The sequence below is a fragment of the Populus alba genome, chromosome 1, assembly GCF_005239225.2.
Source record: "Populus alba chromosome 1, ASM523922v2, whole genome shotgun sequence".
Taxonomy (NCBI): Eukaryota; Viridiplantae; Streptophyta; class Magnoliopsida; order Malpighiales; family Salicaceae; genus Populus; species Populus alba.
This window is the reverse complement of record NC_133284.1, coordinates 36,153,489-36,177,712: the sequence shown is the minus strand read 5'-3', so window position 1 is coordinate 36,177,712 and position 24,224 is coordinate 36,153,489. Positions and strand designations below refer to the sequence as shown.

Genomic DNA, 24,224 nt, shown 5'->3' with positions numbered 1-24,224 from the left:
TGAAATTTAAGCTTTATAATTTATTTTAATTTATTTTTTATGAGATTATTATGGTCTCATGACCTGACAAATGGATTGGCAGGTTATTCCTAGTTGATCTGAATTGATCAAATATATTTTTGTCTCAATATTTATAAAAAAAGATCTCATATTGAATATTTATTTTGAGTCAAACAATGTTTTTACTAGTTATCCAAATTGTCTTTGAACCCACTAAGTCGACAGAGTCAATCTCTACATGACTTATTTATTTTTCAATTAGAAAAAAAACATTAGCAACATCTAGATATTTTTTCTTATGTTAAAAAAAGTATCCAACTCTCAATATAAAACATACCAAAAATCTAGTTGCAAATCTAAATTACTATGGCTTAAAGAGTGCATGTTAATTCCTATAGCCAAAGCTAAAATACATCCACTAATGCTACTATCACCACCCACCCGGAACAAAATGTTCTAATTATTGGACTTCTAAGGAAGGTAGAGACATGTCCAGCCTAAAAGGATAATATTGTTTCTAGGATACTCTTTGATATTGTGTTAGCTATTGTTTTATTTATTTATTTTGCATGCAAAAACCCATTTCACAATAATATTAATTAAATAAATTTTTTAAATCTACTTTTTTAAATCATAACTAATGTTGTTACCCATTTTAAGGTCCCATATAAACAAAAAAAAATAAAAAAGGAAAAGAAAATAGAAAAAATCAAAAAATGTTGGAAGAAAAAAATATAATAATATATCAGAATACCTAGGAAATTGCTAAAGACCGGTTGACGAGGATTAAAATATACAAAATTAAAAAAATTTAACAATATATTTTCGACTAATGAATGCCTTGTAAGGAAAGGAAAATTCAATTTGAGAAGGAAAATTCAAAATTGTATGTTTAAGTGCTCAATTTGATTTTTTTTTTAAAAGGTTTAATTGGATTTATTAAGGGTTTAATTGCAAAACAAATTGATTTTTGAAGTTAATTCAAGTTTTAATTAGAAGAAATTACAGTCTGGGGTCAAAGTATAATTTTTAAGAGTTAATTTGGTCAAAGTAGGGGCTTAATTACATAAATATTGAAGTTTGATGGATAAGTAAGGACTTGATTGAAGAAATCTAAACCTAATGACCAACTTGTAAGAAGCGAGGGACTTCAGGGTTTGAAATTGGTGAAATCAGGGGCTATATTACAGAAAATTAAAAGTTTGATGGTCAATTCAAGGTTCAATTAACAAATTGAAAACCAAGGAATATATTATAAAAGGCGTTTAACTTTGGGTATAGAATCGAGTTTAACAAGGGTCAAAATTACATAAAATTAAGAGTTCAAGAGACAATTACAGGTAAAATTGAAAGAGGGTGGATTAAATTGAAAGTTTCCAAATCCAAAATTAAAAATTCTAATTTGTAAGGTTTATCATAGATGACACATCGTTTGACTGCTATGTATCTTATTCTTTAACAGTTTTGGCTCATCGAGTAAGCACTTTCAGATGAAGGCATGTGACGTTTCCGAACACCATTAAGGCTATAACCACCATTATTCAACTGAGAAACACCCATTCTACAACCTTATTTCCATGAAATTAAACGTTTACATCCTATTTTCTCTAATGATCTTAACATCTTGTCTTTGATCAACTATCATTACATTTTCAGACTTTTATGTTGATCATGTTAACACCTTTGAATGAATAAATGTGGAACCTTAAACCTCTAAATTGAGTAATAATGGATCTAATATAAAATTATGCACCCCCTCTACCACGTTCAAGTGGTCTCAAACAATGGTGACATCGAAGTTACTCGAACGAAGCCATGAAAGTGGCCTACCCAGTCAGCCTTAACTGAGACACTCATTTGCGCAAAACCACTCAATCTTTTTTGTGTATTAACATTTAAAAACTCCTAGAGGGTTTTTATCAAAGTCTGAGAACACTTGTCTCGAGATCAAAGGGCTAAAACACTTCATCTTAGCCTCCAAATTTGATCAAAACCACCTAAATCCAAAACCAATTATCCTACGATGAAACTAGCCTAGTTTTAGTTTGTTAGAACCCTAACAAACTCATTTAAAGCCCTAAATCATCATATAAAAAAAAGGAAATCGTACCTAGAATGAGAGAAAAAAAAAGGGATAAATTTGGTAAGGTCTAAGGGATTCAATATTGAGTTTAAGAGCTCAAAAAAGGTTCATGGGTTTGGTTTTGCTGGTTTAAAGAAAGGAGAAAGAAAAGCAGCAACAAAAATCTACTCCCATTGAAGATTTCAAGCTTGATAGATATCTTTTACAAACTTTGAAGGTGGAGTCCATGAGGTCTGTTGGATCCTCTTTTTATTGTTTAATGGAATATTTTTAAATATATTGACATGAAGATTGATGTCCTAGTATGTTAAGATTGCATTTTAGTTTTATTTGAAATCTGCGAAATACAACAACATGGTATTGATGTTTTTTTGTTTGATTAATGCATGGTTCCATACTCTCGAATTTTGGTTTAGTCCTATGAAATGTCAAAATATCAATTTTGAGTCTCAGATTGGTTAAGCATGCATGCTGTTTTGATTTGGCAGTTTTGAAAAATGAAACTTAATGCATATTTATGATGATTTGTTATTTTTGTTAGTTTCTTTTGTTTCAACTATGCTTGGCATTGATAATGTGGTTTGTTGGAATTAAGAAAGCATGTTTCAGAGGATTAAAATGATCATTCTAGGTTTGACAGTGGCTTGCTTTTTTCTAGACAGGTAATGGGTTTCTAAGGCATTGTTCTTTGTGTTTTTTGAAAGAACACTGCCTTAACTCTATGATTTGGATCGTTTATTTGCACTGAAACCTTCAAACAACTTGATTAAAAAATAATCTAGATTTAAAATGCATCAATACCACATATTTATATATTAAGATTTTAGGTTTCTATGGATTGTCCGAATTATATTTTGATCAAATTGTGGCTTTTGAGTGATAATTGATGGTTTTTTATGCTTGATCCATGCATACTTGCAAATGAAACCATGCCTTTTTTTTTTTCTTCTTTAAATCTAGTTTGGTTTAGGTTTCACGTTACTGGATTTAAGCTTGAATGTTCTCCACGTGCTTCATTTATTTTGTGTTTGATCCATTTTATCCAAGAAATTTTGAATTTTTTTGTTTTTCATATGTTTAATATGTTTTGGCTTTAGGTCTTTGTTTTTGATTTGTTTTCAAGTCAACCCGACCAGGTTAAAATCAGGTCAAATATTTAAGACTTTGTTTGGTTTGCTACTTTTTTTTTTATAAAAGGATTTCTGGACTAAGAAGATGTTTAACAAACACACCCTTAGACCTGTTTTTTTTTTTTTTCCAAGAAAAAAATAAGTCTTGCCAAACATGGCCTTACAAAAATATAATATAAAATAAAATAACAAAAATAGCAATATAAAAAAATAAATTTTGTTTGTTGCATATTATCTAATTCTTATAAAAATTGTATTTTTTTTTAAAAGGAAAAAATATATTTTTTAGCATTGTTTTAAAAAAAATACTTGTATTTTGTTTTTTTTTGCTTTTTTTTTTTTTGGAAGTTACAAGTTTGTAAAATTTCTTAAGGATTTGACTAATATTTCAATAACCCCTAAAATTTTTAAATCATGAGAATTAATAGTCAATATTTTAGTATAATGTTGGACTTATAAGTAAGCTAATATTTAAATATTAGGAATTGACTAGAAAATTATGAAAATTATTCTGAATATTCACCAATTTTAATTGGAGGTATTTTTTTTTCCCACAATATATAAGTTATGGAAAACTCTTTAGCCTTCTAGGATGTGTGAACCTTGTCAGATGACCTACATGAACCCTTTTCCATTAGAATTTATTTGGGCTTATAAGCCCATGATAAATTTGAAATGTCATATTTATTAATAAGAGCAATTATTTTTCTAAGCCATAAACAGACCACCGATTAGAAATCCTTCAAAATCTTAAAACCATATGTAGACCACACAATGCAGCCTATCCTAGGTAAGGTGTGCTAGGGGTATTAATATCTTTCCTAGCCACAACCAATCTCTTACCCTTGAAATTTCTAATAAAGACCAGTACACTCGGCTCTCCTATCGACCCTAAACCAAATAACTTGGTGGCAACTCCCTGATCTTTAATGTCGCGCGCCCATTTATGACAACTATTGTTTTTTTTTTAAAAAAATATAATCATAAAAACTACCGTAATATTAAACAAATACTCTGTGTTAGTAGGTAAAATAAAAGGCTAAAGTAGTCCATCACCACAAATAAAATGTAATTCAATTGCTATTACTATTTACTCTCTAGAAACAAAATCTTGAATTTGAATAGAATATTATTTTAATATATTTTAAAATAAAAAATATTTTTTAAAAAAAATCACTAAAACACTAATAATCACCTATCAAGAAAGTGAGAAACCAAGATAAGCAGGCGGGGGAGGGAGTGGGCGCTTGGTCCCATTTCGAAGAGGCAGCAGATGTGACCATCATTAGCTGCCACGTACTTGCTAAAATAAACAGATCAATGCAACGTGGTAGCTTCTCATCTCTCCTGATATTGATGAATAAGGAGCAGGACAATTTCAAGCAATGCAATATGAAAACGACCACAATTTTAGCCTCCCACCGCTGATAATGTAAGGTGCTGCCTCAACATAATTCATGTAGTCTGTTTTTGAAAACACCATTCTTGTATTCTACAAGACGGCCATAGCATGCCTCGTATCCTAAGGGATAAAAATAAATAAATAAATAAAAAGAAAGAAGAAAGATCTAATCATAGTAGGTTTGGTGTGATTGAACATTTTGAGGGGTCAAAATCCACTCGATCCAAACATTGATGACAGGCATGGGGTGGCTTCCACCAACTTGTTTGTTGGGTTTTTGTTTCCAAGGGTCTCCCCATTCGGTGTTATTGAATCTTGAGCGACCAAGGCATTGGAGAACTTTTTTTTTTATTATTATTATTATTGTATCGTAGACATAAACAAGGTTATTGTTTTGTATATGTCATGGGTGGACTAAATATTTTTAACAAAAAAATTAGATGATCAAAAAAAATTCAAAAACTTGAATTTAATTTTTTGTTTTTTACATGGTGATGTATTGAATCAATCCGGATCAATCATAATTAATATATCAAACATGCGACCTGAGTTTTGAGACTGTGATAACCATTTAAAAAGTAAATTAAGACTGATTAATCATACATAAACCAAAACAAAACATATAACAAAGATTAATTCAAAATATTTTTTAAAAATATTGAGATAATAATATATTGGATCGACTTTCATTTCATAGCTTAACCTGTTAAACACGCTACTTGGGTCATGAACTCTGTTAGGTTAAATAATCTTGTTTTTTTAAAATTTATTTTTTATCTAAAAATATAATAACAAAAATAGAGATTTTTTTTTTAAAAAAGGTAAAAGATAAAATTGAAAGAAAAGAGTTAAATAAAAAAAGTGATATCAATATATTGGATTGACCCGATTTTCATAGCTTAAATCCATAAAATTCATGATTTGGGCCATGGATTTCATTGAATTTAATAATTTTATTTTTTAAAATTTATTTTCTAGCTAAATATATGGTAATAAAAATAACGAGAATATTTTTCATAAGAAAAGTTAAAGAAAGTATTGGAAAGAAAAAAAATTAATAACTATGAGGCTAGCTGTGAAAGCCTGGCCTAGTTGGCTTAGGGCTTAGGCTCACTATCATATTTTTATTTTTTTTGTAAGGGGTGAATAACATATCATCTGCACCTGTTTTTTTTTTTTTTTTTAAAAAAAAATAGATGATTGTCATTTGCTCTCACCAGAATTTGGCCATCACTGGTAGGTGGGAAATCAATGGTTGGTTTTTTTTGGTTCAAACATCTATTTTTTGACAAACTTTTTTTTCCCCTAAATAACACCCTTTTAACATAAAAAAAAAACCTAAAAAAAAGAAAAAAAACGGTTCAAGAACATAAGATAGCAGAGTAAAATTAAACTTCTCTTGTCAAATCAAACTCGTTGACACCAAAATCAATCTTTTTAGTGCATATAAACAATTTCAACTAATGTCTTTCTCTCTCCTTGCCGGAATCCAATGAATTTTTCTCTTCTCTCTTAAACCCAATGACTAAGAAATAATGAAAATAAATTTTTGGATCAAAGTTTAATTTTTGATAATTATAGGGATTGTGAATGTTGAAAAGAGAAAGCAGGAGGATACAAATGACTTTTTGAATTAAAATTTTGATTGGTAATGAAATTTCTTCGTGTTTTATACTATAGTCCTCTGTATTCTAAAATTCCCCAAACTTAACAAATTATAGACTTAATAAAAAAAAATCAAGGATAGACAAAAAAAGTATTACAGTAAATGTCTTGGGTGTTTCAATTTATATTATAATAAAGATAGATGAAAATGAGAAGATTCAGTTATTAAAACTCAAAGAAGAATAAGGTAAATGGGTAAAATGAGTAGATGCTATAGGAAATTTTATGCGACACTACTGTGACAATCTTTACCCAACATTGATGTGCTTAATTTTTATGTGATTTTTACCATACTCTTACCCTTAATTTTAAGCTAGTTTATTTTCAATATCTTCATTTTATGTACTTTTAATCTATTTTTATATAGGAAGAAATAACTTCATGGAATTATGGGTTTGGAGTAAAAAGAAAATGCATTTAATCCTTGAATTATACCTAAGCACCAACCTTAATTAGATTTAGGTTTATGGTATTGAAAAAGCCTATTTAGAAGCCAATTAAATGAGAAAATAAACCTTGAAGAGATATGATTGACTTTTATACATGTTTTAGGAAAGGATGAAAGTGAAATTTCCTATTATAAGAAAATAAAATTTCCTTACCAAAAATTTCAAATACATATCTCGATAAATCATACATAATTATTTTATAAATATCTTATTTAAGAGATCTTAATGGTATTAGTTGGATTAACTTTTCTAGTACTTTCTTATATAATTTTGTAATACTTGGATTAGTTTAGAGTCGTCTACTAGTCAATTCTTTAGGATTGGACATTTTTGTCTTTAATTTTTTATTTGAGTCGTAGAATAACAATCTTTAGTGAAACCATTCCTATAATGTTCTATATTATTAATGATCAACTACACCACCATATTATAGGGTAAAGTTATGGATTTTTGTGTGCATTAGAAGTTAAGCATATAAATTAGAGACAATATTGAAGTCCTTTTTTTTTCTTTTTTTTTTAATTATGTCCATTAAAAGTGTCCTCTTATAAACTACTCACTACTTGGCTATTGGATTTGGGAATTAAGGAAGTTTATTTTTTCTCATATAACCTTTAAAACCCATTTTATTATGCTTTTGTTGGAATATTCTATTATAAATACTAGAACTTAGTGGGTTCATAATGAGGTACTGATTAATAAGCTTAAACCCTCTCGTTAATTTTTATATGTCTCATAATGAGGTTTACTTAGTATGAGATAGAGTAATTTTCTTGTATTAGTGATTTAAGGAGACTAGAACTTTGGAGATGTGATTCATCAAGTTTAAAATATATGTTTTTATTATTTGATGTGTTAAAGTGCTTTCTAGAATGGCCAATGAGCTATCCGGGATTACTTTGAATTTTTTTTTTATGATAATCTTTTGTATTAAGTGGCATGATGCCTTTTATACCTGGGCATAATGATTGATTTGAACGACTTATAGAGAATAATATATAGATAATGACATATGAAAAAGTGGTATTATACCTAAAACAGGTGTTGTCTTAGCCTAGATAGAGGTATATCTTTCTTTTATTGCTTAGGCTAGATTATTCCATTCATGATTGTTTTAAAGAATTCATTATATTAAGACCAAGTGTTATCATAATCTCTAATGAAGGATGGATAATATATTACACCTAAGTATAGAAAAAAAGCTCATTTGAGGTGAAGAATCTCATAGAGATGATGCTATGTGAATGTTTTATGGAGATCTTTATATAAAGACCATTTCCCAAAGATTTGTCATGGATATTTGTATAGAAACCATCGATTGAGATTGTCTTGAAGATTACTCATAAAGATTTCTTATATAGAGTCTATTATTAGCAACTTATCACAAAGATTAGGTTGTACCTAAGCTGGAACATTCTTTCATCCGAGGTAGAGAGTAATATAGAGAAAATATTATGATAAATATTTTAGAGAGATTATGTTGTACCCAAGTAGAAATTTTTTATACCCAAGCAAAGTTGTTTCTTATACTCGAGGTAGAGAATGTTTGTACTCATGCATATGAAAGAAGATTTCTTACTCAACGTGGAGAGTTTTGTGAAGATAATACCATAGTGAACATATATTAAAAACATTTCATGGAAAGAACATACTAAGAACAACTCGTGGAGAATAATATATTTTGATAATCATATAAAGATAATTTTATTGTTTCTTCTACCATAATATAATGTTTCATGATATATTTCACCTTCAGGATGGTCATGTAAAAAAAGGTGTACAACTTAAGTGATTGGTTTTGTAAGGTCCTCTGTTTTCATTATCATTTTACTGAAAACTTCCAAGTAGACTCAAGTACCATTATTCTTCACTTAAGTGATGATGAACAATTTAGTTGAGCTTTTATTAGGCGTGATATTCATATTATAATGGGTTATAAGCTTTGCATAAAGATCATTGAAATCAAGAGTGGATTTAGGATTTAAATAATCATATCATATCTGAGCTGATTCGTGGAACTTGGCATAGAGAATCTTATAGATGATGTTTGTGTCCTATATGATCAATTCTAAAATGCTACACACATTTTTTCACATGCTCTTTTGGGTTTGTAAGCTTATAATATTTTCTAGATTCATTTTTATAGTAATGAAGTTTCTTAGAAAGACAAGTTCCAATACTCATTTAGTTAATAAAAAGCCTCTCACCATGTGAAAGGTTATACACCTGCACATAGAGGGCTCATATAATTATGGACTTAACTTTTTTTCAAGCTGTTTTTTTTATCCAAGCTACTAAAGGATGTCCCTGATGAGAAGTGATGCTGATGACTACTCCTATGATTGTGACTACGTACTTATTTGTCTTTTAACTTTTTCTTTGTCATGTTTATAGTATCCACTTAGAAACTATTATTTGTGATGACAAGAACAAATTTTATGTGAGCTTTGAGAGTAGTGACACTATCTCTTACCTCCTTGTACTTTATTTAAATGTCTTGTCCTAAAACTAGACATGTTTACACACAATAAGAGGTTCAAAAGGTGGTGCCGACGGATGAGCCACCTATTATGGAATAACCAAAACTCTTAGCTACTTTTGTGTGGCCAAAAAAGCTTATGTGAGAATTTTACTTTAAAATTAGTTGTTAAAAAGCTAAAAGAGTTGCAGGTGCACATATGATGGAGGATTTATCACCCTCTCATGTCAAGTTGTCAATCATGAAAAGAATTATAAGATATGTAGAAAGAAAAAGAATTGAACTGATCTTTATATAATTTCTCACAAACAACACCATCAACAAGATTTGAATAAAAACTCAAAAAATCAAGGTCTTTTTAAGGCTAATTGATGGACTTGGATTTCATAAACATCTATAAAAGAAGTCATCTAGTGAGCTAAAAGAATTCTTCGATACTTAAGTTAACACTAGTGTGAGATTAATAAAGCTTTAAAAGTTATGTTATGTGTGTTTATAAAAAAGAAGTAAAAGATGATTAGAGAACAAATAAGAGAATGCAAGTGGTGCAGGTGGAAACAACACAAGAAAGATAACAATCAAAAGAATACAAATCTTCAAAATAAAGATCATATGAAATCCTAGTTCATAATTTACTATTGAATATTTCTTTTAAGTAATTTGCCTCTCTAAGAGGTTTGCAACTCCTTAATTAAATCCAACAATTAACCTAAACAAACTAGAAAACCTAGAAATAAAAGAAAAGTAATAAAAAATTCTAAACAAACTAGAAAAAAAAAATTATTAAGTATAATGTTTAGTTTTCTAAACTAAATAAATAAAAAAAATAACTAAAAAATATATTTTATATAAAAAACCTCATGCATTCATGTACGAATAATATAAACATATTTGGAGGGGCATGTCTTACAAAATACATTTATTATAAAAATTAATAAATAAATAAATAAACTAAAAGATGAGGGGTTTTTAGTGTACCCCCATCACATTATATTAATCACTTGAATATTTTTTTTACATACTCTCTCTCTCTCTCTCTATATATATATATATATATATATATATCAATTACATCCTTTAACATTAGATTTATTGGGGATTGAGCTACATAATCTTTTTTAATTTATTTTTTATTAGGTTATCACATACTCATGATCTGAACAACGAAGTTTGATAGGTTAACTCGGTTAACTCCAATATTTTTTTTTCTTTTTCTAATTAAATTTTTTTTATCAATTTCATTATTCAACATTGGGTTAATAGGAAATTAGAATTCGTGATTTATTTTGATATACTTTCTATGAGGTTATCCCTATCTTATAAACCAGGTCACGGATTTGGCGGGTTAGCCTTAATTGACCCCAATTGTTTTTTATGCTTATTTTTAATTGATTTTTTTTTCAATTTTATCTTTCAACACTAGATTGATTAAGAATTAAACTTTATAATTTTTTTCAATTTGTTTTCTATTAGGTTATTCTGGTCTCATGATCCAGTTGTGAGTTTGTCAAGTTAACCTAAGTTGACTCATGTAATTTTTTTTATCTTTTTAATTGATTTTTTCTAATTTCATCATTCGACATTAAATTTATTAGAAATTCGCTTTGTAATTTGTTTTGATTTGCTTTTTATAAGGTTATCATAATCTCATCATTTGATATGCAAATTAATAAGTTAACCTGTGTGGACCCAAATAGATCAAATATATTGTTATCTCAATGTTTATTAAATGAAATCTCATTTTAAATATTTATTTTGAGTCAAAATATGTTTTTATCAGTTATTCAGGTTGTTTTTTGACCTACTAAGATAACCAAGTCACATCAAATTAATTCTCGTGTAATTTTTTTCTATTAGAAAAAAAAATTAACTTCAAGATATTTATTTATACTAAAAAAAAATTAATTTAACATACAGCAAAAGGCGGACCAATTATATATGAAGTTAATAGTGTTTAAGTTTTGAATAAGTAATGTAAAGTAGCATAGGTTAAGAAAAAAAAAAAAAAAGCATCTAAAGTAAGTTTCTTGCAAATTTTATAGCTTAGGAAAGAAGTGGAAGTGAAGAAGGGGTGGCGCAAAGAGAGCTTAATTTTGAAATTACAGCTATGAAATTGAAATGAATTGAAAAGTAACAAAACGGGAGGTTGATTATGCTAATGTAATGACTCTTCTGTCTCTCTCTTTCTTGGGATTATAAACATGCCCTTAGGCATGGTTCTTCTTTCCCTGTCTTCTTCTTCAACAACTTCTTCACACCCACTTTCTCTCTATCAAAAATCCAATACAGAAAAGGAAAAAAAAAAACAGTCACCAATAAATATACACTTCTCCTGTTTTAATCTTTATTTATCTGGAAATTCAGTTGTTATAGTATATATATTTCTGATATGATCTGGACGGAGATTTTGATTTGATTGAATTGTATGGAAGATCATCTTTGAAATTACTTGTCTATCAGAATCCTTGCTCACCTTTTCTTTTGGTGGGTCTGCTAATCAGATTGCTGTGGCTTTCACATTCATGTGATTAAAATTTACTTAATTCTGTTTTTGATAATTTTGATAATTAAACTCTGATTGGTCTCTGGGTTTTTCTTAATTTTTTTAATAATACGCTGCTTTAACTTGAAACAATCATCAATTTTTATTTTTATTTTTATTTTTTGCTTATTTGATGATTAAACTTAAATTGTGTTCCGGGTTTGGTTGTCTTTTTGTGGGTTCTGATGATAAAATATGCTGCTTTAATTTAAAATAATAAATGTTGCTTGTGATGGATGGTTTCAGCTTGGGGTTGAAGTGAATGTGTGCCTTATAAGCAACCCTTTTGAGGATTTTGTTTGTTGATCATGTCAAGGAATCAGTTTATGTGCTTTAAATATATTCTCTTTGCCTTGTTGGTTTTGCAACTCAAATCATTTCTTGTTGTTTGATGTTTTGGCTTAACTAGATAGTTGATGAGACTTTGCTTTGATTCTGAGATGCTTTTGCTTTGTTGTTTTTGGTTATGGTTATGCTGCTTTAGACTACTAATGTATTACATTTGTTGTATGTCTTAGTAGTTTTGCTTTCGTGTACTCCATGGTAGTTTTGTCCTTTTGGGTTCTTTCTTCTCTTATACTGGAGTTTACTATATTTGCAATTTGGATTAGATCATTAATAGGTTATGGTGATCCCTGTTTGATCAATTAAGGATTCATTTTGTGGTCGTGTATGAGAAATATTGGAAATTTATTTAGTTCATTGAACATTCTGGTTTAAATCATATTGTTCAAGATAGACAACTAACTCTTTTTTTTAATTTAATTTTTATCAGGCAGAGACTATCACTCTGTTGGACTATGAATTCTTGTGGCTTCATTGCTTGCTGGTTGGGAGGTAAAAAAATCTGGGCCACCCGTTATGGTTGGATAGTGATGGTGTGTTTGGCTTTCTCTACTCAGTCGCGTAAAGGAGTTGTACATGAAATGTGGATGCCTTTGGTGGATGCATAATACTTTCTCCTTTATAGTAAGGAAAAAAGTTTTGTGGGATTCATTTACATTTGATTGTCATGCTCTTTCTGCTTTCATTCAACTACATTGATAGGATTAGGATTCTGGAATCTGTTTTCAGTAGCTAGTATAGAGGAGCAGTTTCTAATCTGTTAGCAAAGTTGAGCCGGTGGCAATTTATGTTGTGAAATTAAAATGCTGCTCTTGTAAAACAGAGAGAAGGGAGTGATAATTTATTCAGCTGTGCTGGATAAGTAGATATTAGTTTCTTTAAATTTTAGTTATGGGTTTGCCACAAGTTTCCTCTACTGATAGTGCTAATGAAGTTCCAGCAGCATCGTTGGGCACTTTTTTGCAAAGCCCACCGCGATATGCTGGCATAAGTGGATTGGATGGAGGAAATATTGGCCGAACAGTTGGGCATGCTAGGACTTCCTCATTAGGAGATTTCCAGGGGAAACCCTCCTTGGATCTTTCAAAATATTCAGTGAATTCATTTGAATTTGGAAGGGCAGTGGATGTTGTTTCCAATTTTCATGGGTTGAAAACTGGTTCTGTGGAAGAAGTTGGTCGTTGTACTCCTAAAAGTGGGAGGAATATTCCAATCCCTGCTTCTAGGATTGTGGGTTTTGAATCAAATGGAATGAGTTCTTTAAATAATGGACTTGAGATTCTTTCTGCTGATCATGTGTGTTCTTCTGCTGTTGATGGTGTCACGATTAACGAGGTTGAGTCAAGTGGATCACTTGTCAGGAAGCGGTTACTGTCATCGCCTTTAAATGATATGCTTTCTGCAAAACAATTTAATGGTGAGTCTTTGGATATCAGCTGCAATACTTCTCGGATGAGTTGCCCTACTCGTGCTGATCATTTCAAAGGTTCTGCATCACATGACTACAAGAAACCAAATGTTGGTAGAAAAATTCATATTAGTGTGCCATCTCAATCCTTATCTGGCTGCTGGGAACAAAAGAATGTGCCATGTGACGATAGTGCTAGAAGGTCTGTTTGTTTGACTGATGGTCCATTATTGGAAAAAATTGATGCACTCTCTTGCGTTAATTGTTTGTACTCTCCTGGACACAATCATTACCTAGAGTCTAAGGTATCCTCCCAAAAGGGATTTTCATCTCCACTCTCTCTGTCTCCTCTAGGTCCAAAGTCTTGTGTAAGTATGAAAACTGTAGGAGGATGCAGAGAGGTCAAGAGCCAATTTGAGGATTGCTATTGGAATTTAGAAAAAATAGGGCATTCATTTGACAGAAATGACTCAGGCATTAACTTTGCTTCTGAAGAAGCAGAGTTGAGGATCTCAAGCAGATCATTTGAAGATATTGGCTTCTGCAAAGAGTTTTGTCCATCTTCCTTAGAAGGCACTGCTGACTCAGGTTGGTCACCTTTATGTCGAGAATCTGCTCCAGCCCAATGCATAAGGCACCTGAGAAGTTTGGGTGGTCTTTCTGTTAGGAGGTCCTTGGTTGGTTCATTTGAGGAGTCACTACTGTCTGGACGGTTTTTTTGTGGAAAATTCACTCAGGTAGGTAGCTATGTGATGCTATGTGTATTTTGGTGTTTGGTTTTTGTTTCATTTCTTGGAAAACATCTGATATTTTATTCTTTTGGATGGCATCTTCTACTTTCAGAGAATTGATGGCTTCCTAGCTGTGTTAAGCATTACTGGAGGGAACTTTTCACCTCAATCACAGAAGCTTCCATTTTCAGTGACCAGTGTAGATGGAGATTGCTATCTACTTTATTATGCATCCATAGATCTTAGTAGAAATTCATCATCAAGCAAGTGTAGGGGACAAAAATTTAAAAGATGCCTAAGCAATGATGATTCTCAAATTGTCAGGAGTCGCTTGCATATACCCATGAAAGGTCGAATACAACTGGTACTTTATATCTCTCTGCAAACCTTTTTGGTGGTCCTGAGTTCCTTAGATAAACGATGATTTCTTAATTTCAAATTGTTTCTTTCACCTTTAATGTGGTTTTACATATTTTGGTGGCCTTCTTTATGTTTATGCTCTTGATTTTTGGTGGAACCTTTTTCCACCTTAGTCACATTTAATGGAAGGGACCGTGATGAACCAATTTGATGAGAATGTCTTTCTTTCATCACATCCTTTAGGAGTTTGCTGTTCTAGGGGTCTATTGCTTATATTTTGTCTTTAGCAGTGAGAAGAGTAGTATTTATCTTTTATTTATTTTACATTTTATTGGCATTTGGGTGTACCGGTAAATCACAATATTAGACATCTTTGTTCTGTTTCATTCAAACTTTATGCAGCTGCAGATTTTTGTAGCTAATAGGTGGGTTGTTGATGTAAGAAATGTCTGTTATTTACTATCAAACTGGCTTGCTTTCTTCAGGTTATCAGCAATCCGGAAAAAACTCCTCTTCACACATTCTTTTGCAACTATGATCTGAGTGACATGCCTGCTGGCACCAAAGTAAGATGTAGTAGCACTTGGATCATTGTCTCTAGTACATTCAGGCTTAACAAGTATGATTTGCTGTTGAACTTTACTTAAATACATATATTCTTGTATCTAGTATGAGAATTGATGCACCATGAGCAATTGGTTATTTGTTGGCATTCAGCTTCTTGAGGTTTCCGATTACTATCACCTTCCTAGATAATGATATTTGTGAGTGACTAGAATGAGTTAAAATGAGTTCTTTTCCCAGTCAAAAACTTTTTAAACAATTCTGTTAATTGATTGCTACCTATACTTTTGAAAATGAGCTAGACAATTTGATGGAGTTTTTTCAGAAACCAGAATCAGAAGGTTGAGCCTAATTTTTGTTCTTTTTTTACTAAGCTCCTCATTGTTTAATTGAATATAGGGTTTTTGTTCTGATGTAACTACAATCATGAAACAGGCTACCAGCAGCTGTTTTTTTTCTTTTTTTATGGTTCTTGCATTGCCACATTCATACAAACCTAAAGATTTATAGTTTGACCTAGATTTTAACTTATTCTACCTCTTTCTTGCTGTTAATATCAACGCAGACATTCCTGCGCCAGAAGGTCTCTTTGGCTTCTTCTGGACCAACTTCGACAGAACTGAAAAAAAGACAGATGGGTTTGGACACAAAAGTGAAAGACAAGGTGTCACCAGTATCACAGAAAAGCCATCCTGTATACCCTGCAGCTTCTGATGGCCAGAAGAGTAAAATTAAAGGAAGTGAATCCTGTGATATAGTGAATGTGGTTGATGCCAGGAGTTTCCCCAAGCAATCTCGAAATGTAGAAAAGGTGAATGTGGACTCTTTGATGCTCGAGGCCAACTGCAGTACTCCTAAATGCCAGAGGACTGCAGGGAAGGAGTCTGCTGGGGTGGAAACATGCAATAAAACTGACAGAAAACCAACTTATTGTTGTTCAAAGATAAATGAAAATACTCCCGGTGGTGGTGCTCTTCGTTATGCACTTCATCTCCGTTTTCTATGCCCTTCACCAAAGAAGTCTTCTAAATCAGTTCAGAAATGCGTATATGATCCTATAGCTATACCACAAAAGATGAGCTTAGGTGTAGAAGGGGAGCGTAGGTTCTACTTATACAATGACTTGAGAGTTGTGTTCCCTCAACGCCATTCAGATGCTGATGAGGGCAAGGTATGTGATTTTAAATTCATGCAATATGTGGCTTCCAAGTGTCATCACTCCACTTAGCTGTGTGCACAAATAGTGAATGAATTGCCCTGATGTGTTGAAAGTTGAAACGGTACATATATAGGTTTGATGCTCATTTCTGGTAAAATATTGATAGAGATGTTGAAGCAGCTGATTAAATTCCAGTTCCTCGGAATCATAATTGGTTGCTGGGCATCCGCAGCAAATATTATTGGCATCATTAAGACTGCTTAAATTTCTTTATTTTTTCTTCTTCTCGAAGTAGCATTGTTTTAGAGTTCAAGACATTCGGTAAATTGCACATGCTTGATTTTATATCCTAGTTTAGTAATTCTGAATAGATAATCACGTGTGAAGAATTCTTTCAAGACTTTCTTCCATGACTTCCAAGTGAAGGTGTCCTTGTCGAGTTTCAATGGGGAAAGATTTTAAACTAACAAGAAACATGGGCAGTGCGTAAAAGGGGAAGTAAAAACTTGGCCACACAGTGCAAAAGAAGTGGGAAAACTCCAGAAAGTTTTCCTTGTGAATGGGAGTGAGACACACCAAGAAGCTAAAATGCTTGAGAGCAAGTTTTCTTCATTCTGAACGTGGGAGAGTGCTGATATGGACAATAAAAAATTATGTTACTATTTTCTTTCTGGTGTCTTACTAGAATTTGTTTTGCTTTCTTTGGCAGTTAAATGTAGATTACCATTTCCCGGAAGATCCAAGATACTTTGACATCAGCAACTGAAACATCTAATTCATCTCAATGGAGCTGGATTCTTTGCTGACACTGTACATGTTTCTTTTTAGTCATCTCATCTCGAAATGACTGACTGACGACTAGCCCCCATACAAGCTGTAAATACCTCGATTCAATAATTAGTGGGTTCAAGTTTTACATTCTTGAGCTCTCGAGATGATTCCCATTTTTGCTTGTGAAAAATTGCTCGTAGAGGTATTGAATATGCACGAAGCCTACCTAACATGAAAGTGCAGACGCGATGCATGGCAAATTGGCAATCCTGGTGATCGTCTCATGGTTCTGCATGTTGGGCCACGTAATTTTGGCGGGTACCAACATGAATTGTGGTGGGTCCTTTGTTTAAAAATGAAATTTGGACTTTGTTGCCAGGAATGATCCGTTGGGCGTGCTTAAGAGTGTATTTGCAACTGTATTTGTGATATATTTTTTATTTTAAAATATATTAATAATATTTTTTTTATATATATATATATATATAATTTAAAGTAAAGAAAAATAATAAAAAAAATTATTTAAAAACATTTTCAAAATACAATGCTAAACACATCAAACCTAGTGCTTCTTATGGCCCCGGATGCCCAAATAAGCAATTTCCATTTGACATAAGAGGCCAGAGGTAGAGTTTGGTGGTATTTTATTTTGCGGTTAATTTTTAAAATATTTTTTATTTTTAAAAATATTTAAATAATTTTTTATTTTAAAAATTTTATTTTTGGTAACAATATATTGAAATAATTTAAATTTAAAAAATAAATTTAAAAGTGTATTTTAACACAAACAAACACATTCTACGACTCATTGGGCACTGGTTTGAAGTGGTTCTATCAAATAGTAAGCGCGGACGTTTATTGAAGTTGATCCTGGCGGGTGAGTGGGTTTGACCGGTTAGTTTGAAATAAAACTATATTGAGGCTAAACTATAACTATGCGATATGTAAAATGTTTTATTTAAAAATATCATAATTTATTTTTGCAGTGTTGATTAGAAAAATGTTACATTATTATTTCTAAACTTCTAAATTATATAATTTAATACAAATAACAAATTAAAAGATATACATATATATAATATATAATATAATATATATCAAAGAGGAAAAAAAGAAGAAGAAGAAATTATAATCAATCCCTTTACGAGCATTATAATAGTCATTAAGATAATTTGAGTTTAGAGGGACAAATTTATTTAATCAGTAAGCCAATACAAATAACATGATGTTTACCGTTTTCTTTTAAAACTTTTTATGTATACTTGCATTCAATTGCTTATACACTACTATTAGTTATATTAATTTTTAGCACTTTATATATATAAAAACGTATATATCATCATCCTAATTTTTTCAAGAATTATCATATCATGAGGTACCCATTTCCTGTGTTGGTGTCCATATCCACCCTTCATAGTCTATTATATAATTTAATCATATAGTAGGTGGCTATATCGTAAGAACTTGGGATTAAAAAGTTTTCTTATCCTGTGGTTTCAGGTTCGAGCCATATAGTTGCTAATATGATAGCCACTGAAGACTTTACATAGTCATTAATTTCAGAGCTTCATGGGATTAGTCGAAGTGTGCGCAAGCTTGGCTCGGACATCCCATGTTAATAAAAAAAAATTATCCCATGACTTAAACGAATCCTTTTTGTTTCTTGAAACACACACACACACACACATAAACACACAAGTAAAAAGGAATTCCTCCTTCCATCATAAATTATAGCACTAAGATCCCGACTAAAATAGATAGTTATCAGATCCGATCCGAGGTTGATTTGGACAAGGAATCTAGTTTCGAGTTACACAGGTTGAACCAGGTTAATATAGAAAAATTTAAAAAAAAATTTGAAGTTTTAATATTTCATATGAAAAAAAATAAAAAACAATACATGTGAATATAGGCTATACATGTTATAACTATAATGGAGTTAAAAAAAATTATTTCAAAAGGTTTTGTATTCCATATTGAAAAAATACCATGTTAGTATAAAATTCTTTTAAGTTGCCGTATTTAAACCAAAATAATTTTTTCATTCCATATTGAAAAAAACATAATTTTTTTCTTATGAATATAGAATATTAACTATAACTAAAACTAATCAGGTTTTTACTGTGGATTACACTATACAATCCATAGTAAATGCTTGATCACTTTTAGTTACAATTTTTTTTTTTTAATTATTTTTTTATTTGATTTAGTTCATTAATATTAATTTTTTTATTTAGTTATCTCACTTCATGACATGGATCCCACTAAAACTGATCGGGCTTTTACTGTGGATTGCATTGTGCAATCCACAATAAATGCTTGATCTCCTTTAGCTATAGGTTTTTTTTTTTTTTTCCTTTTCTTTTTTTTTTTCTTTTAATTTTTTTTGTTTATTTAGTTCATTAATATTTTTTTTTATTTAGTTATCACACTCTCATGACACGAATCCTAATTTTGACAGGTTAACCCACTTAATTCAAATTTATTTTCTTTTTCTTAATTAGTTTTCATCTTTTAATTTCATTTTTTAATACCAATTTGATTGTACAATCCACAGTAAAAGCCTGATCAATTTTAGTTATAGGTTTTTTTTTTTTTCTTTTTTGCTTTTTAATTATTTTTTTTGTTTGATTTAGTTCGTTAATATTAATTTTTTTTTTTCTATTTAGTTATCACACTCTCATGACACGGATCCCAGGTTTGACAAGTTAACTTGATTTAGCGGGTTAACCCAGTTGATTCAGATTTATTTTCTTTTTTTTTTAATTAGTTTTTTTCTTTCAATTTCATCTTTTAATATCTATTTGATTGAGAATTAAACTTCATGATTTTTTTTTATTTACTTTTCATTAGATTATCTTGATCACATGAGGGGATTTAACTGTACCCCTCCTCGCAAAGCACTATTCATTGAAATACTACTTTGTTTTGTTTTTTTCTTTGTTTTTCCCTTTCAATTAATCTCTCTCTCTCTCTTTTTCTAATTTTATTTTTTAATATTAATTTTTTTTTATTTAGTTATCACACTTTTATGACACGACCTTATAGTCAAACTCATATCCAAGGCTCTTGGATCTGGTGTTGCAGCCAGACCTAAGGCTTTTGGGCTTAGGCGTTGCAACTAAATCCATTTAAAATTGGGTAATGCAAGTTTAATATTATTATTAATATTAAAAATATTATTATTTGTATTATAAATATTATTATTTTTATTATAATAATATTGCTAATATAATAATTAATAAATTTGAAAAAAAAAATTTTTTTATTAGTTACGGGTTTTTTTGGCTTGTTTCTTTGTTTTTTCATTTTTAATTAATCTTTTTTTGGTTAGATTTAGTTTGTTAATATTAAAAAAAAATTATTTATTTATCACACTTTCATGACACGGATCCTAAGTTTGACAGGTTAACAATGTTGATTCAAATTTTTTTTTTCTCTTTCTTAAGTAGTTTTTTTCCTTTCAATTTCATCTTTTAATATCGATTTGATTGTGAATTAAATTTCATGATTTGTTTTGTTTACTTTTCATTAGATTATTGTGATCTCATAAGGGAATTTTATTGTACCCCTCCTCGCAAAGCACTATTTATTAGAATAATGTTTTGCTTTGTTTTTTTTCTTTGTTTTTTCCTTTTCAATTAATCTTTTTTTTTTCATTTTTTAATATTAAAATTTTTTCCTATTTAGTCATCACACTTTTATGACAAGACCTTGCAGTCATATCTACATCTCATCCAAAGTTTGTTTACTAGCATCTGTTAGATTCTAGACTTGTTGTCCCGATTTCATCAAATCCCATGCAACCACTGTTTCCTATGCGATATAATCCAGATGAGAAATGTGAATATCATGATGGGGTCCTCTATAATTTCAATTGAACAATTGCAAGAATTTCAAGAATAGAGTCAGAGGTTGGTATTCAAAAGGCAAGTTGAGTTTATAAAAGATGATGTCATCGATCATTTTATCATCACAACATCCTCAGAATGACAAGTGATCGAAGATGCTTAGCAAAATATGGATGTTGCTAGAAAAGCTTATCCAAGAAGGGTGTTAAACTGTCAATCATTTTGTTATGAATTTTTGTCATTTTGCATTTTATTTTGGGATCACATCTCATCCTTTAATAAAACATGTCTTTTCTTTTTCTCTTTGTTATTCTGAAAGCATGCAAGATTTCTTTCAAAGGGTATTTTGACAAAATATTTTGATCAAATTCCAACATAAATTTAATTTCAAGGGATAAAAAACTATAATAACTTAGGTCAGACAAGTTTAATATTATTATTAATATTATAAATATTACTATTTGTATTATAATAAATATTATAATTACTTTGGGTCAGGCGTTGCAGCCAAACTTAAGGTTCTTGGGTTAACTTTGCAGATAGACCTAACACTCTTGAATATCAGTGTTTTTTTGATATTTTTTATGCAAAAAAAAATTAGTTTGCGGCATAGCGCAAGCCTCCCCCTACTAGTATGTAATAAAGGGCTTCAAATCTCACATTAAAAAATACAACATTCTTCTAGTATTTATATAATGAGAACCACATATATATATATATATATATATATATAAAGGGGTCTTTGGCTAAGAGAAAAAACATATTTGAAAAAAAAAGGTTTTGCTGGATTGCTCAGGTCACGGGTGAACCTAGTGGGTCGACTAGGTTTCATCAGGTTTTTGCTTATCCTGGTCTTTTGCTTTTCCCAAACAAGTCCAACCACCGGGTTCCGGATCGACACACCAGGCTAGTCTGAATTTAATAATTATGCTAAAATGGCCTTTTGACATTATCTAGAGATGCTGCAAGACTAGATTTTTTTCTTGTATATGTGTTCTATTTTTTTCATTTGCTTCGGAGCTTTTTTTTAATTTAATTTATTTTGGGTTGGCCCATTGGGGTTGCAATATAAACAACAATCAGCCAACCATTTATAAGTTAAAAGTAAAGAGAAAACAAGTAATTAAGTAAGCAATACAGTAATTAAATCCATCACGGCGCAAGGTCACTTAAGACACGAAAATGAGAAGATTAACCCAGATTAATTAAAACAAAGTAATTTTATTTATAAAAATAAATAAAATAAAATAACATTGGGTTTTAACCCGGGAGCCTGTTAACCTTGTTGGTGAGCTAGCATGCCAATTGGGCTATATTTAGAGCGTGTTTGGCAGTGTGGTAGCGGTTGCTGTTCAAATAACTTTTCGTGCCAAAATGCATGCCAATGATGTTTTTTCAATTTTTAAAAATTATTTTTGACATCAGCACATCAAAACGATTCAAAAAGTACAAACCGCACTCAATTTTAGCAAAAACAAAAAAAAAATTTAAAAACGCAGGTTGAACCGCGTTCCCAAACTGCGTCTTAATAATTGTGGAATGCAACTCAAATGGAACTAATTAAAAGGAGTTTATTTGGATGACTTATCAATGTGTTCTATGTTGTAATGTCCTTCAATTAACTTTTTAACCGATTCTATTAAATTATCTTGTGATAATTATAAATTATATTAAAAAAAAGCTAATTTTTGATTTTTTTTTTACTTTGAATTAATTATTTTTTTTATATATATTTAGCTCATTTTAATTTGCTATTATAAAAAATAATTTAAAAAAAAACCTATAAAAATGTAGCAGCATCGAAAGATTGGTGTTGGCAAGCTTCGAAAAATGACAAGCCAACCTAAAACAACCCATAACAGGAAACCCAATAATTCCCTATCACATGATCAGCCATCAACCTCAAGAACCCGCTTGGTTTTTTTTTTTTTTTTGGGGGGTGGTTCTTGGGGCCTGAGCTTGTCACACCTCACTAGTCACTAGCCTATGGAGTCTCAGCAGTACTGCGACTGCAATATTTCAGTCCATAATCACACCACACATCCACTCACGTCTCTCAGACCTCAGTGTGGTTTAGTTGACGTGGCCCTTCATCGTTGATAAGGGAATAATATCATTCTTCCTGCAAGTTCGAAATGTTATAAATTATATTAATAGATAAATACTATAGCTTTAGTAAATATGCTGGGGTACGTGCATGTGTACATCTATTTTGGCTTAGCTAATTACTCATCACGTATGTATATTATATATGCCAATCTTCAAGTTAATTAAATACCAAATATGATAGCATTAACATCATGGATATATCTGCTCTATGAATTGACCCGAAACTTAAAATGGCTTAACCTCAAGCTTGGATCAAGTGTTAAAAAATTAAATATAAAGTTGACATTTTTTATTTTAATCAACCTAGTACGCTTGGTTATAACTCGGTCAAAACATATATTTTTTTTAAATAATATTTTAGAACAATATTATTCTAACTAGTTTTGAAAAGAATTGACTTGGACTATCTCAGGTGACTTGTAACTCAGGCCACATACCAAATTAACTTTGAATAACAATGAAATATATTATATAAGATTTCACTTTTAAAAGTTACATATATAAACATGAGGGTGAATACATAATTAAATTCGATAATTGGGGTGAGTTCAAAATCAAAATGAATAAAAAGATATAAGTAGGGTCGATCCATATATGTTGGACACATAGACATAGAGAAAATATAAAAAAGAAATTTAAGAGGAGGTTTTGAAATGCGTTTCAAAGTATTATTTTAAAAATAATTTTTTATTTAAAATTATTATTTTTTTTATATTTTCATAAAAACAACCAATAACAAACTTTCAAATAACCTCTGAAACCCATTTTCCCCGTGTTGATTCGGCCATGGTCCCAGTCATATTCCTCTCTCTCACACAGACAAAACTGTTTAGCAACTCCTTCGATGTTTGGCCTATTCAGTTTCCACCAATTTCATGTATCCGTGTGTGTGAGTGAGTCTCCTAGCTAGCATTTTGGCTCAGAAGCAGTGCCTGTTGTCATGTCTCTTAAAAAACTTATTATTTTTTATGTGCTATTATGAAAATTAATCCTTAAAATAAATAATTTTTTTCCATATATTTCAAAATAAAATATATTTTAAAAAACAATCCATTATATATATAAAACAAAACCCCGCATGCATTGGCTAGAAATTTTGGTGATTTAGGGCTGCAGCGCTACTCAACACTGACACTAAACACTCAATGCACTCAAGAAAAGGGAGTAATAACTAAT

At 30.5% G+C, this 24,224-nt stretch overlaps 1 protein-coding gene across 2 annotated transcripts; it reads left to right on the top strand.

Annotated features, from left to right (window-relative positions):
• The first annotated feature begins 11,204 nt into the window (after positions 1-11,204).
• On the top strand, positions 11,205-17,261 carry LOC118055304 (uncharacterized). Of its 2 annotated transcripts, none has more exons than XM_035067164.2 (6): positions 11,205-11,692; positions 12,526-14,240; positions 14,347-14,598; positions 15,080-15,160; positions 15,724-16,329; positions 17,027-17,261. In XM_035067164.2, exons 2-6 carry the CDS (start codon positions 12,987-12,989, stop codon positions 17,081-17,083), a joined length of 2,250 nt encoding a protein of 749 aa, XP_034923055.1. In that variant the 5' UTR covers positions 11,205-11,692; positions 12,526-12,986; the 3' UTR covers positions 17,084-17,261. The 2 variants fall into 2 exon arrangements, with proteins under 2 accessions (XP_034923055.1, XP_034923056.1); XM_035067165.2 differs by having other exon boundaries at positions 11,212-11,368.
• The last annotated feature ends 6,963 nt before the right edge of the window (positions 17,262-24,224 follow it).

Coding starts and splice junctions, on each gene's coding strand:
- LOC118055304 (XM_035067164.2), top strand. CDS start 12,987: ATGGGTTTGCCACAAGTTTCCTCTACTGATAGTGCTAATGAAGTTCCA. Junction 15,161..15,723: donor ACATGCCTGCTGGCACCAAA/GTAAGATGTAGT, acceptor ATATCAACGCAG/ACATTCCTGCGCCAGAAGGT. Junction 16,330..17,026: donor CAGATGCTGATGAGGGCAAG/GTATGTGATTTT, acceptor TTTCTTTGGCAG/TTAAATGTAGATTACCATTT.